Source organism: Chelon labrosus (genome assembly GCF_963514085.1).
Source record: "Chelon labrosus genome assembly, chromosome: 8".
NCBI lineage: Eukaryota > Metazoa > Chordata > Actinopteri > Mugiliformes > Mugilidae > Chelon > Chelon labrosus.
The window spans coordinates 10,893,272-10,908,701 of NC_140358.1; the positions used below are offsets into that span (position 1 = coordinate 10,893,272).

Sequence of the window (15,430 nt, forward strand, 5' to 3'; positions counted from 1 at the left end):
ATTGAATACTCAGTGCATGACATTCAATAGCAAACTGTGAGGACAAACTAAAGCAGTTTAATCAGTTGCTATTCTAACATGAGATTAACATGAGATTTCTCTGTGATTACAGAGAAAACTCCTCCAATTTACTTAGTGGCACTGGAAATGTTCAGAGGTTCCTGCAAAGTCATTTACTCTTGGAAAATGATTTGCCTTGCACCCCTGTGCTTACTTTTACGGCACCATAGTAACACAGTTGGCTGCTTTCCCATTTATCTTCCACATATATAGCTCAGCATTTCGGGTGTACTTAGGAGCTACTCTTTTGAAAAGACAGGGCTGTGATGCATTGCTTTCCAGTATCTCGCAGTGCTACATGTCACTATGTTCTTTGCTTTGCAACCATCTGCCTGAAATATAAAGAGCTTAGGCTAAAAGCCCCGAGAGCCTCTCATCTTAAAAAAAATGAGACAGCTAAACTTTCCAATCTATCCACAGACAGAAAGAGAAGACTTCAAGTGCAACTTGGAGAACTTGTAGTTCTCAGCTCAAAAGCTTGCTGTTGGAGCCCGAACCGCAGCAGAGTCGAGAGAAAAATCCTAATAAGCCTGTCAAACTAAAATATTTGTGATCAGTTTCATTGTGACCCACTTTAATCCAAAAAACCAGCACACGGCTTCGGCAGAACAGATGAGCGAGGCACTTTAATCTGAATACCAATTGCACTGACAAAAAAGAGGGCGGAGAGCGCGGGGGAGAAGTGATAACACAAGGAACGAGGGACAAAGACACGCGAGGAGACTGATGGAAACACACACGGTGCAGGTGCCATAACGAAAAAACAGCAGAACTGCAATCGTGGATAAAAATATTTAATGCTGTTTTGTTATTTTGATGGCTTGTCTAAACCAGTACAGCAGAGAGAAATGCTGGTTGCCAATCACAGGCTCAAAATCTCAACCAGTGTTGGATGTGGGTGGACAAGCTTTCCCCCCCCGACAGCACAGGCTGCCAGAGAAGAGGAGGAATGATAGAGTGGGAGCGGAGGGGGAGAAAGTGTGGGAATCATTTCTCAGCACTGTACTGAACTAGTACTAGATACTTTATTACTGTATTATACACTGTACATATCTGTTTTGTGTGATAATATACGGCACTGTTTTAATACAAAGGATTATTTTCTCTTATGCCGTAACCTTTTTCTAACTTAAGCTCAGTCACTGCCCGTTTATTCTGTTAACAACTGGCTTCTGTTCGTACGTGCAAATTTATCATACACTCACTTGCCAGTTCATTAGGGACACGAGTTGGACGTAATTGCATGCTAACATAACAGTCATGGCATTCAGTGTTTGTTAGTACTGAGAGAGCTGTTGATTCAACTGCGCTTTCATTTTGGAGGCTGTGGCTTCTATTATTTTGACAGCTAAATAATAAAAATGCCTCCACATAAACACTGTAACGGTCATGAAGAGGATTAAGAGCAGGACTGTTCTGCAACTGTCACGTTCACTGGTGTGCCTGATGTTTTGTAAAGTGAGGTCAGACAACGAATTTAACGTTAACTTATTGGTATTATCAGATTAGATTTACACCTACTGCATGAGGATAGAGTTCACAAGATATGTTATGTTGTGTTAATGACCATTGTGTGTGTGTGTCTTGTTTTCCATCCCTTCTGTAAACAGATTTAGCTATAATCACAATTGCTTCCTATTCTCCATCTTCAGCTCTTTTGTAGATGCTTATGATATGCAAGACAAATGTATTTAGACCGATAAAGACAAAAATGTGTAAACAAATAGGCTTTTGAGTTTACAAGTAACTAATTGTGTGTTTTCATGTGTTTATTTAGCACTACTTTTAATGTGTTCTAAGTGCAAATTAATAATGAAATACTGTGATAATAATAATATATTTAGCAACAAGTTTTTTTTCCATATTTCTTGCCAATGAAGCTTGGTTGACCTGACCTGACCGTGAGAATAAGACAGGGAAACTAATACTGCGTTGCAGTAGTTGACGGATGAAGATATCCTAAATTGGAATAGCCGCACAGACTTGATCAACGGACAAGATGAGTTGTGACCGAAGGAACATCACTCCAGGAAAGGTTACACCGTAGACTATTCACTCTACCAAACAGATACTTTGACAGTTTAATATCATCATTACAATAAGGACATCAGCTTTGCAGGCTTGTTGCAATAACAGATTTTATGTCCACTTTGTCACTTACACACTCTAAGAAATGAAGTGTTGGATTTACTTAATCTAGTCCCACAAAATGTGGCTGTTTAAATGTGAAAAATAATATGCAATTAATTGTAACAACATGGTTTAAGTTAATCAAAGTGTGTAAAGTAAATGCTACACTGTAGAGATTATTTGCATTAACTTAACAATTTTAAATTAAATTTGCTAATGATGAGTTGAACGACTGCAGTGTGAGACAATACTGAATTACGACTGCACATGTGTGAGTACGGAAAACTCGCCGGGACAATTTAAAGCAAGCTAGTTGTCTAAAAATTAGCAGTGTTGCGTAACCTTGGAATCTCACAATACCATGTTAATGCAACAAAACCTGCATATCTTGCCTGTCAAAAATTAAGTAATAGTAGTAATTTCACCTTAAAACAATTTTAAGGTTTAATTCAAAACACCAGTGTTTCATTTTGTAGAGTGTACTTACACATCCCTCAGATACATAGCACTGCTATCATTCATAGGGAGTTGTGTTTCTGACCACTTAATGTACACTGAACATTTACTCATTAGCTCTGGTCTCCACCAACTTCTCTGTGTGATATCTTATAAATACGTCAACTAGCTAATCACTCATTTAAGAAAGAAGTTGCAGATCTGGGTGATAACCGTTGTTAGGTTTATCATCATACACACACCAAAGGCTTGCTTCTCTCCTCTCTCACACTGGTAATCTAATCCATAATTTGAAGTCGTCTAGTACTATGTGTATGTATGTGTCCAGACCAGGGCTGCTTCATAGCTTACATTACTTCTATAGCAATTCACATCCAGTAAACAGACTCTGTTGTTAGTTTATAGTTGTATTCCTTTTCGTGCGTGCTTCACAATTACAAAGAGCGACACAAAGACTTTTAAAAGAAAACTAATCAAGTAACACAGTTAGGCACAATTCTGGTCAAACGCCTAATACATATTTTGAAAATACTTTCACGCTGGTTGGGAGAGAGAGAGCGTATTTGTGTGTGTATGTGTGTGAGAGGGAGAGGGATCATCCCTTGACTATGACAGTTTCCCACACACATATTTCACCCAGCTGAGTGTATCCAGATTACAGTTAATCCTAAATACCACAGCCAGACTCCTGACAGAAGCTAAGAGCAGCTGGCATATCAACTCAATTTTAGCTTCACTGCACTACGGCTGCAATTTAAGACCGACTTTAAAATTTTATTGGGCACCCTTGGGGCACATCTTAAATTAGCTGAGGTTTTAACTCATTATGTGCCATAGCACAAAGTATACTGTGGCTGATATTACTAATACATAAAGCAATATTTTATTGGTAATCTTTTAAAAAGCCCCATTACAATACCTCCTTTTTACTTGTTGTGCTGCAACATTCTTTGAGATGACACGCCCCAACCAGCATTAGTGGTTTCATGCAGTGTATTTGTTTTGTGTGCTCATATTTCTCTCACCTTTACTTCATTTAGTTTCTCCATTTCTATTTGTTATTTGTTGGAAGAGAAGCATATCAAAGAAAAAAACGAATTCAAGGCTACGACAAGAAAACCTTCCTTCAGGGAGAAAATCGGAGAGAGTAACAAAGAGAGAAAAGCACAGGTAGAGAGGACGACAATTAAATAAAAAGTGGGAAAAAAATGCTTTTACCCACAGAAACAGCAACTGTGTATGTGTCAGAGAAAAAAAAGAAAAGCATGACCAAGGAGACAAGATGCCAAACATTCAGCAATTCTGTAAAAGACATGTAACAGAGGTGTCGGCGTTTGGAGCGGTGCAGGTTTAATTCCTGCAACATCTACAGAAGCGCAAGTGAGCCTAAAAGTGAAGCCGTTGCATAACTCAGTGTAAGCTGGCAGGTGTGTAGGAGAGGAAGATAAATAAAGACAAGCTCTCGGCTTCAGTGTTTATGGAAGTTCTGCTCGAACTAACCATGTGAGCCAAACTGAGATAACTTGCCCTGCTATCAAAACGTGACGGTATGGGACATTAGAAGTAGAACATAAATGCACAGAGGCACATATCTCTTCATAAAGAAACTAAGCTTGACATGAGGCCTAATGCATACTCTGAAGGCAAGGGTTAGAGCAAAGTTCAACACACTCAGGAGCTAATGCTGAGAAAAAGGGGCCAAACCTGTTGAGATATATCTGATGAATATAGTTCAAAATAGACATCATGCTTCTCTCCACAGTGCACGAACCTACGGTGCTTAGTGCAGTCTGAAACACTGTAAATTGTACAGTGTACATTACTCATGTCCCAGTAGGATGCTGATTTCATTATTGCGAGTCACAGCAGCGGTGCACAATAAAGCTGAAGGAGCTTTGTGGGAGTAAATATAAATAAGTGAGTCAGTTTGAAAATAAATGTAATTTTGTCAGTTAAATGGTACTGTTTATAAGTGCATCCTGACAGTTTTATTTAGTTTTGGATCTTGCTATTGTAATATTTGCTATTATTCTAACATTAGCATTAATGCAGCCAAGTAAATAGCTGCATCTGTGCTACAGTATGTCATGATAGTCTGTGTACACAACTTAAAAGCTATGCCTGCACAATAATATTAAAATACAATGTATTTTTGTTGAGTAGAGGGACACTGTCCTTTCTGAATCATATTCCACATCTAATAGCTACACTGAATCTACAGTCATCTTTTAACCATATTACACCACGCAACATGTCTGCTTAGGAACTGTTTGACAAGAAAGTGCATTTGTACTCATATTATTTGTTTTCATTCTTGGAGACACAGTAATTTCCTGACCATGTTGCAAGCACCACACACATTTGTTTTTTTTAAACCTAAACTGCTTCCAAATCAGCTGCTCATTTATAAATGTGAAGACAACCCTGTAGGAAAAACTTTGTGCATTGACAGTAAATTATGCTGATACACATAGGAAATTGTTCGATTGTATTAAATATCAAAAACTGAATTAACTCCGCTTGTAAACATTCATAGTAAATCCAGAGTCCAGAGTGTCACGTGTGCTTCCACTTACTGTTGGTTTTGAGGCGGGCTGGTTCACTGTTGCGGCTTCCCGCCTGGTTGATAGCCTTGACAAAGAAGATATAACGGGTGCCACTCTGCAGGCCGTGCACGGTGTAGTGGTTCTGCTTGATGTTAGGTACGATCATCCAGCTGTCTGCAGAGTTGTACAAACCTAGCGGAGGCACAGAAACACACGCACACACGTGCAGAATGAGTAACCAGGTTCTGTTGATGCTTTCAGGGTAAGCAGAGCTACAGTGACTCCTGCTGAGAAGCTTTTTTTAGTGATGTTCGTAAGAGCAAAAACTATTCTCCCCCCAAACCCGACTTGGAGTGTTGCACCACCTCTCCTCAAAACTTCAAGTGAGTCATCACACAATAAGTAGCTCTGAGACCACAAAACTCTCCATGTCGTGCAACATTTATGTGCATGTACTGATCCGTCCCATTACCTTTCCGTCAGGTTTATCATGACATGTTCCCCCCGAGGCAAGATTGTGTGTACACTAAGCTGAAAGTACAAGCCATTAAGAACAGGGTACTCACAATACGACAAGAGAATCTGGGAAGTAATCGCCTCAGGGTAAAACAGTGTAATAGCCTTTAATGTTCAAATGTATGGAAACGTAGCTAATACTAACATGACCCCAGCTGGTGGGCGCTTTGATTCATAGCAGCTCAGTTTAGAGGGTTAGCAATGCCGGTTTAGCTCTGCAGTCATCTGCTTCTAAACACGGCCTGTTCAATCTCTGAGATGTAGCCAACTGTAAAGGAGGACAAGGAAATCTCACTTGTGGGCTGAAGGGGAGGATCACCCACATTGGCGTGTTCCTTTGGCCTTTACTTTAGTGTGAAATAATGGAAATGAACTTATACATTAACACTGCTGCCATTTTCACCTTACCCGACCCACTACCACTCCAGCACCACATATGTTTTTTAATGAAGCAATGTTTTCTGACTTTAAAGCTGAAATACACGGCTTTCAGCACAGGGTGAGAGATTTGCAATAAAGATGACATAGTAGTTGCAGAAGGCTGTAGGGAGTATATATTTGAAACAGATGTTGCAAGACTAGCTACATTTGGTGCTCCTGCACTTAACGCTTAATGTGTGAAAAAGCAAACACGGTCTGAAACTTTCCACTGCGAGTGCTGTGAGGTCTTGCATAGATATTATTGGCATTGCCATGCAAGGCAGGTGGAGAAAGATCAACATTCCTTTTTATCTGGGTTTTGATGGTTAGATAATCTCTATTTAGACGAATACTAATACTAACTAAATGTAACACTGATAGATAGACCTTGAACTTCACTCGCAGCATTAGTAATGAAGTGCCAACTGGAGACCAGGTAGAAAGGATATTTTACAACTCTCATAAAGAGCCAGCCATGACTAAAACATTTTAAACTAACACGCTGAAATAAACCCATGCCAACACAAACAATGCATCTTGTTTAGTAGCACTACAGCGGAGTTTAACCTCTGCAGAGTTGAAAGTGGAAAAACAATCATTTCCATTGTCTCAGCTTTCCTCCCTGCAGAATTACAGGGAAATAAAAACCCTGAAAGGGAGAGAGAGCTCTCAGGGCCATGCTTACCTTGTCCCTTCTGGTGAGGATGCGTTGTGAATTATTGAGCAAGATGGCAGCGGCATGCATAAGTAATAGCTAAGAGTCTGCTTGTAAATATAAATACCTCACGGGACGCAAATAAGGCCTTTAAAAGTGAGGCAGCTTTAAGAATGAATGAGGGGAGGGGGCTCTTAAAGTCGGAGTGAAGGCTACATTTTTACACAAACTTTACTCAAAGACACATGCAGGGGTTTCATCCTCCTTTAGAGTCAGTAAAACCGAGGGTGTCTGAGAGGACCTCCTTTATACCTTGCACACTGATCCCCTTTTTATATGCACATGGACTTTATCTCTGCCTGGCCTTACAAATGCCCATGCACAGTCAACAGCCAAATCCCATTGCGCTTTCCCGTGTCGTTTTAGCTGCACCCTGCGGAAATTAGGGAGGCTAGACTGTTATGTGGACCCTCAAAAAAAGAGATACAGAGGGAAGATGAAGGAGAAGGACTTCCTGCTGCTTTCCATTTTTAAACCTTTTGATCTCCATAGCACCTCTCCATTTTTGCAAAATCAAATTAGGTCAGTACACAGAAATATGCTACTCCTACTTTTGCCACTGAAAAGGAGGCTTTCTGACACTGGCCGCGTCGCTTCAGAGAGCACTGTGACTTCAAAGTAAGTCAATGTGCTGGAAAGAAAAAGGGAAAACTGATCAGCTTGTGTCTTGCCTGCACACAACAAGCGCGTGTATATGTACTATAAGTGTCTGTGTGCGTCTTGCTCAGACTCAGGAGCGGCCAGATGAGAAGGGAACATCAACACAAAGTATCCTGGGAATGGCTGAGGGTTTGTCTTTGATGATGAAATATAGAGTTAATGGTGTGTGTGTGTGTGTGTCTGCATGGGTATGCACTGCATGCGAGCACACATAGGTAGAGTGCGCTTGCGCGAGAGCAGATGTGTGATTCATATGCATGTATTTCCCGGTGCCTCTTGTCTCAGTTAACTGGCGCCTGAATACCCCTCATCATTTCATCCAACACCACCACAAACATTGATCTCGTTGATGCTGTAACAGATTCTCTGCCAAGATGCACACAGAGATATTTTACCAACTCCGACGCCCACTGCGATTCTGCTTTTCTTCCGCAATAATCACACTAATATCTCGCCACACGGCTGTGTTTATGCACATGAAAGACAGGTGGCAGGCAGCAGGCAGATATTGTTTTTGTGGTTAACATGCAGGCCTGACAGACAAAAAAGTCCAAATTGGCAGCGGGAAAGGGAAAAAAGTGGTTCACGCCACGTGGAGGTGGAAGCAGGGGTTCGGCTAGTTAAAAAAAAAAAAAAAAAAAGGTCGAAATTATTTGAGTTGAGCAAGGCAGAAAAAACGACGAGTATGGAACTAGTGAGGTTATTTTTCCCAAGCAAGCTGAATGCAGCATTTCAAATAAAACGCAATAGTTCAATATTTTAGTAAAAGCAATTAAAAATGTTCTCACTAAGAGCTAGATGAAGAGAATTATACCTAATGGAATTACCGCCAAGTTATGGTTAGCTTAGCTTGGCACAAAGGCGGGGAAAAGGTATCCTGGTTTTGTCCAGCTGTAACAAGTAGCACTTCTAAAAACTGATTTAATCTGAGTACAAAAACAAGATACTGGGGGTAATTATCTGGACTGTTTCTTGCCTGGGCGAATGCCTGGAGTCTTGTCATCTCTAATGTCATCACTAACACCCAATGTGACTGTGTACATGCATTTACAAGCATTTTGTAGAAGAGTAACTCTTTGATCAATATGAGATGACATTTATATCAGGAAAAAAAGTGACGGATCATTTATGGCACATCATTATCTCTCAGTGTTTCTTATTGAAGAAACGATGAGGATGAAGCATTTAATAAACAAGGGTATATAAAAATAGTGTTTCCGTCAATTTTTACTACCCTAAAAGCGTGCGAATCAATACTGCAGACTGAAAGAGATAACAAGCATCATAAAACGACAGTTACGGAGTAGAAGGCTGGGTGTACCATTCAAAGGGCCAGTACAAGATGTCTTTACTTGCAGTCATTCTTGGCTTTTTGACACTGCTTACATTTCTCTGCGGTCCTTGGTTTCACTTGCTGATTCTATTTTCTGCTGCTTTGCTTGGATGATCCAGCAGAGGCAGGGTTCACGAGACCCCACAACTCCACCTCCCCTCCTCACGGGAGGGCCGAGGCTGAGGAAGTGGCCAGGCGAGAAAAGAGGGGAGAGAGAGAGAGAGAGAGAGAGAGAGAGAGAGAGAGAGAGAGAGAGAGAGAGAGAGAGAGAGAGAGAGACAGGATGGAACTCAAGTGGGAGCGTTTAGCCACTTGGAAAGTTTGAGGAAAATACTATGGTGAAAACTCAAGTGGCACGGCGGGCTAAATGGGTTTCTCTCTTTCTCAGTTTCTCCTATGAATCTCTGAGGACTCTGTGGCAGCACACTGCTGAATATCTGAGTCACTCAGTCTATCATAGCTGTAATGTATCCTGATGTTTCAAATGGCTAGGGCACTTGAGTTGCATGGTTAGATGGAGAAATGTCAGGCTGCACGGAGGAGAGAAGAGGAGATGATGAAAGGCTCAACAGGGGATGAAGAGAGGAGAGAGGCACAGGTGTGTGTTTGTGTGTGTGTGTTTGCGCGTGTGCGTGGATGGGATTGTGTACGATTATGTATATTAATCACATCCTACTCATATCAGCAAGAGGTAATTTTTACCTCCCCTATGTACCATTATCCACTTTGATTTTCACCTTGTCTGTCTCCTCCTCCACAGTGTTTTTTTCTTTCCCTGCATTTATAAAGTGATAGTCAATCCCCTCTCTAGCTGATTAGTTAATGGAAGTCAGACTGTTGTTACATGCATACAATCTTTTTTTCGCGCGCATGCCTCGTAACAATTGCAAGTCAGTCAGTTACTGGAAAACATGTGGTTCATTCCTGTTCTTCAACAGGAAAACTATTTCCTTGCCCAATAATTACATATTATTTTAGATACGTTTGACAAAGATCTTTGTAGGTAGAGGAACTTTTACCCATGGTGGTACGTTTGACTTTAAACAATTTTTTAGGGCGAGAAGGCCAAATTAGGTGAACGCAGTAATAAAAATGAACCATGTGTTTAGTAGCGGATGGGCTGCACATGGATGAAAGAATGCACCATTAATGAGGAAAATATTAAATACCCTATTGAAAATGCCAACATACAGTATTTTAAGGCTCATTTTACATCAGGCACAAATTGGCAGGCATTCATAATTCCAGTTTGAAGGAATTACAGATGCCTGCCAGTGTTCGGGCTACCATGGGAATTATTTTGCTTTAAAACAAAGGGTTATATATTTAGGGTCTTGTTGCTGTACCGTCGCTCCTCGACACCGTACAGGAAGCGTGTGATCGGGCACAGCTCTACTAATAATATATGTAGCAAGAAAAGCGCTGAATGAAACACTTATCATTATAGTGTTAAGCCAGAATAAGCCCGTCAGATTTTGACAGACTTTGATCTGCCAGCGAGAGAAAAATGCGCTTCTAAAATATGCCATATTTAAATCATTTTTACATCCCTGAACCAAAGAATTTAATAGGGATATATGAACGTCAGGGCTTTTACACAACCATTTTTTCTGTGCGCTTCTTTGAGTTACACACCGTTTTAAAAATACATATATAAATAAATAAAACACTGAACCGTGGATCTATCTCAAGCCTCCCCACATGTTATAGTATGTACTGTATGTTCTATTTTATAACTCAGCTCTTTCTTTTTAAAAAGACAAGCACGGAGGACAACAAAGACCTAAAGCTGGATAGAAAATCTAGGTTATGCCACGCGTAGAATATTAAAACATATGAAAATAAGACTGAGGAATACTGAAATCGTTCATAACTGCAGAGAGGTCTGAATACGGTCTGAATTTCCGTCTGCTTTGTTTCAGCTTGTGCATCGGTGTGTACGCCTATGTGAAGATGAAGAATTCTTATTAAGGTGAGTATTACTGATAAAACTACTCCTCCATACTCTCCCACAACACAGAGATGCACTGTTTTATCATCTAATGATATTGTAGTAGCCTAAAGGAACTGAGTCATGGATTATATGGGTTACCGGGTTGTTTCTGTATGGCTACAACACGACATCTTGTTTCTTTGACAGCAACTAATTCCTAATTTGTAAACCACATCAGAAACAAACCAAATATTTCAGCAAGGTTGCTCATTGTGATCAAGTTCAACCTTTGAATTCAATCCGGTTGGCCAAACCTTGAATTAAACTTTGAAGAATCACCCCTGGCTGTTACCGAAATGCATCCCAAACTATGTGAACATGAACTTCCCTCTGGCCTCTGCTAATATAATACACGTGTACTATAAGTGTGTGTGCGCGTACTCACTGATGAAATTTGTCTGGCCGGTGTATATGGTGTACTGCAGCTCGTAGGAGGTGACGCTGAACTCGTCCTCCGATGTCCAGTGAACGGTGATGGTATCGTGGGAGGCGGTGCACAGCTCGTCTCGTATGGATGGCGGGTTGGGAGCTACGGATGGAAGAAACAACAATGTGTACCCCACGAAATATCTCAGGAAGATTACTCGAAGTTCATACCACTCACTGGCTGGTACACAATCATAAACTTATATGTGAAATACTTAATGTTATCTAAAATATAATATCAGATTATGATCATTTATTCAGTCCAGAGCCTCATTTCTCCTGAAAAAAAAAACATTAAATCAAACAAAATATTGTTTTTTTGTACTCACTACTGTACATAGCTGCAGACAGATTCAGGGTTTACCTGTGAGGTAATCTAGTCCCTCCAGAATCTTCTTCTCTCGGGAGAAGTCAAGAGCAAAGTTGTCAAACGCCTCATTCAAGTTGACGTCAGGGATGAGTACCTGGGAGGAGGCCGTCGCCATGGCAACCCTTCAGAGCGGTCAGGGCGAAGGAAATGTCAGCAGAAGGGTAGAGATGTGAGGAAGGGGGAGGAGGAGGCCGAAAATAAGTCATATCAGGAAAACCGGGGAGGAGCAGGAAAAGACAAAAGGTGACGAAGAGGCGGAAAAGTGTGAGGAGAGAGTAAAGGAATGGGAGGATAAGAGGGGAGAGGTAGCAGATGTAATCAGTGCCATAAGAAAAAAGGTGAGAGAGAAAATACGGATGGGTAGAATACATTAGATACGGTGCCTCTGCCTTAGTGTTGTCAAAACAGACACACAATGACACACTTACTCCGCAGTCTTTAAAGCTTTATGGAAACTTGTGAATACTTCTGGTTAGAGCATCACTAAGCTGTCTGTGAATGAGCCAGCCTGAGCCGCAGTGCTGGCAGGGTTACACATCAGCGCAAAGTGGAACACACAGCAACGCTAGTCCTTAAGACTTTTGTTGAAACCAGACGGTCAATAATGCGCTCGGCCAGGTGGTGGGGGGAAAAAAAAAGAAAGCAAGGCCCAAATAAAAGATGCTACACTAGCTGCGGATTTTTGTGAAGGCCTTTGTCCGCGAAAGAGAGAAAATGAAAAAGCTGCCCGCCTGCGGCGGGAAGAAGGGATGAGGGTATTACAGAAGGTGGAAAGAAAAACTGCACTGCAGAGCTGCCCCTTAAATGATAGATGATTTTCAACAGTGGTCTGACATTGATCGCTGGCGCTGGAGACGTTTGATATAGTCCTGATTTTACCAGCAGCCCTTTGACTGGATTTTAAATAAATGTAAAAACTAAACAGAAGAGAAGTTGATGTAGGGCAGAGGTTACATTAAAAAGACATATTTTTTTGTGTCACAAGATGACTACGCACTGCGTCACCCACCTCTCTGCAACATTTCTGGCAGTCTGGAGGAAGCGGGCGTGGTCGTTCTCCTTCAAGCTCTGTTCAGCCTGCGTGATGAGGGCACTGGATCGCTCCAGACACTGGCGACAGTTTGCAATCTGCTGAGCCAACTTACGCAGCTTCATCACCTGGAACAAACACAACACGCATCGTCATATCGCGACAAATGACAAATGACAAATGAAATTCATTAGCACAACCTGAGCCTTGAATCAATGCGTCTCTCTTTTGAGAAGCAGACCGTTCAGTTCTTCATTTAGAGATCAGAACATGCACAATGCCAGCTTAAAATTACTCGGTCTTGTGAAAGTTTCTCAAAAACAACATTCTCCTAATATGAGAGAATTTTAAGCCTTTAGTCTTTCATCCCCGCTTCCAAAACTCAGACAAAAGTTGTTCTCTCTGTGGTGTTATTGATCTTTTCTGTTCATCTTCTGTGACTGAAAATGTCTTTCTACTTGCTCAGGGCCAACTGACGTTCCTTCCACTGCACAAATTCAGGAAAAAAAGTGCCTCAAAACTCCTCCAAACCCATCTGAACTGCAGTCCGGTGATTTTCGGCTGAGATATTCATCTTAGCAACAGTCACGATTCCACATACATACCCACGCCTCAGGAAAATACAGTTATGCATTGGTGCCAGATTGTTTTCATAGCACCCACTGAGAGGATTCCTGCAAGGTACGCTTTTAGACTATCGGTGGCTGGAACTTTATTACTGTGTGAGCAACGACACGCAAACATCCACAAATCTTGGATGGATACAGAATATGCTGGACCGCGATCAAATGTTATTCTCAATTCTCCGCAAAAACAGAGAGCAGAGGACGTTACAGTTTATAGTCAGCCTCGCCAGTAATTTAACTCTCGCTGACATAAAATTTCCAACTCATGTAACTACTTCATCAACCTCGCTGGCACACCATAATAAATCTGTAGATGCCGTACTGAAGCGCCATCTCAGACGCAGTGATCTCGAGAAACGCACGTAACAGGAAAACGGAGAGACAGGAAGACACAAAGGATGCAGACAGAGTCCTGGTCACGGGGTCGGAGTTGAGATGAGCTCATTGCCTCATTATTCTCAAACGGACCTTACGACCTGTTGCATAATGGAAGGGCAGGGGTGACGAGCATGATGGATTGTTATCCAATATAACTGTCAGAGCATGAGGGGCAGCAATTTGCTCTGTCATAAATATGTATGTGTCCATGTTTGTCTGTTAAAGAGCAAAAGGCTGAGAAAGGGATTTTCAATGGACGAGGAACGGCTGCTTTCACTGTCGCCTTGCTAACCTTGTGAACAAAATAGCCATGTTTATGTGGACGTTAGGATTACACTAATAATCTGAATTGGAACCCAAACAGGGCAAAAATGCCTCACGTCTGAACAGACGGGTTAAATCTCTAAGAATTTTAAATCGGATTGAGAGGGCCGGTTCGCCCTGTTAATAATAGTGCCTAATAACCACGCAAATGCTAGAATAGACTGTCTGGGTGGAATGAATCCATTCCTGGGTCAAACATGCGTAATGCTTGTAATGACGGTAAGAAAAACAACCGGGTTTTTGAAAGAATGATCGAAGCTGGAAGCTGCTTAATTTTCAACATAAACAGCCGTGCTTGTTCAAGAGGCCGGTCAGTCAGTCAGCGAGGTCAGGATCCAGACACAAGAACACACACACACACACACTTCTCTAATGTCGTCCCTTCTGACTGTAATTCATCAACGGGTGTGCCGTAATGTTATTTCCGACGGAGCATGAGGAAGTCATTCTTCGCCAATTTGAAATTAAAGTAATCTATTTATCTTCATTGAGGCTCATATCCTGATTCGGGAAATGAACTTTAATAAAACTCAGCAAATAACAGTAAATAACATTGTAATCCATGAGACTGTCAGCAAAAGGTGAGCTGTAGGATAAAATACCAGCTTCAGTGTGGAGTGCATTTCTCGGCATTAATGATTAAATGATGTGAACTTTAAAGGGCAAACGTTCAATTTATGTCGCTTCATTGTCTGAGAACGACATCCGTACCAGTTTATATTTTCTCTAATCATCACATATAACAGAGAAGAAGCCATATTTAAAAGTATCTGTGCGTTTTAAGGATCCCTCATTTATATTTTCAGCAACACATCTTTCCGTTCAGTTCTTGAATTATTTAGAAAAATACAAACCCCCGACACACACACACACACACACACACACACTGGGTGGCTGCTGGTTGAGAGCTCGCCCATGAAAAGCTTTCAAAGAATCAAAACAGTATCCAATGTCCACTTGCTTTCTACTGGCGGTAAAGCCGCTGCGCTTAGAAGCCTCACTAAGCTGGAGACTTAATGGAGTTTTTATTTGACGTCTCAGTCGCTCTTCTGCTAAATCCACCATAATCTGTTGTTGCTATAAATGACATTTGAGCAGGTTGCCGGCTGCAAAGAGAGGAGAGGCGAGACGGGTTTAATGGATGGGCTATTATTTGGCGACATATGCCACAAACAACAATTTTAGAGATGATTACTCCTCTCCCGCAGAATAATCGGCAACGTGGCATTTTCTGCGTGTGTGCTGAGCATCTCACCTTGTGTGAAGACTTTGAAATCAATTAATTAAAGTTCATGGACACAAACTTTCCTTTATTTCATGACACGGGACATTACTTTAAGAAGTAAAGCTGCCGGTGCAACGGAGACTGAATATGAACACCGGCCTTCTCTGTCTCTGCATGTTTCCACATCTGACTTGTGTCGTTCAGTTAATCTAATACTGCCCA

At 41.3% G+C, this 15,430-nt stretch overlaps 1 protein-coding gene across 4 annotated transcripts in view; it reads right to left on the reverse strand.

The window, feature by feature from the left end:
* The window catches only part of mid2 (midline 2), a 107,931-nt gene that overhangs the window by 11,849 nt on the left and 80,652 nt on the right, over positions 1-15,430 (reverse strand). For 3 of the 4 annotated variants that reach the window (XM_084549738.1, XM_084549739.1, XM_084549740.1), the window contains exons 5-8: positions 12,635-12,783; positions 11,620-11,747; positions 11,215-11,358; positions 5,223-5,384 (exon numbers count right to left, since the gene is read on the reverse strand). In XM_084549738.1, coding sequence (XP_084405864.1) covers positions 5,223-5,384; positions 11,215-11,358; positions 11,620-11,747; positions 12,635-12,783 — 583 coding nt within the window. Of the gene's footprint in view, positions 1-5,222; positions 5,477-11,210; positions 11,359-11,619; positions 11,748-12,634; positions 12,784-15,430 lie in introns of all 4 variants that reach the window. The other variant, XM_084549741.1, reaches the window with a different exon arrangement.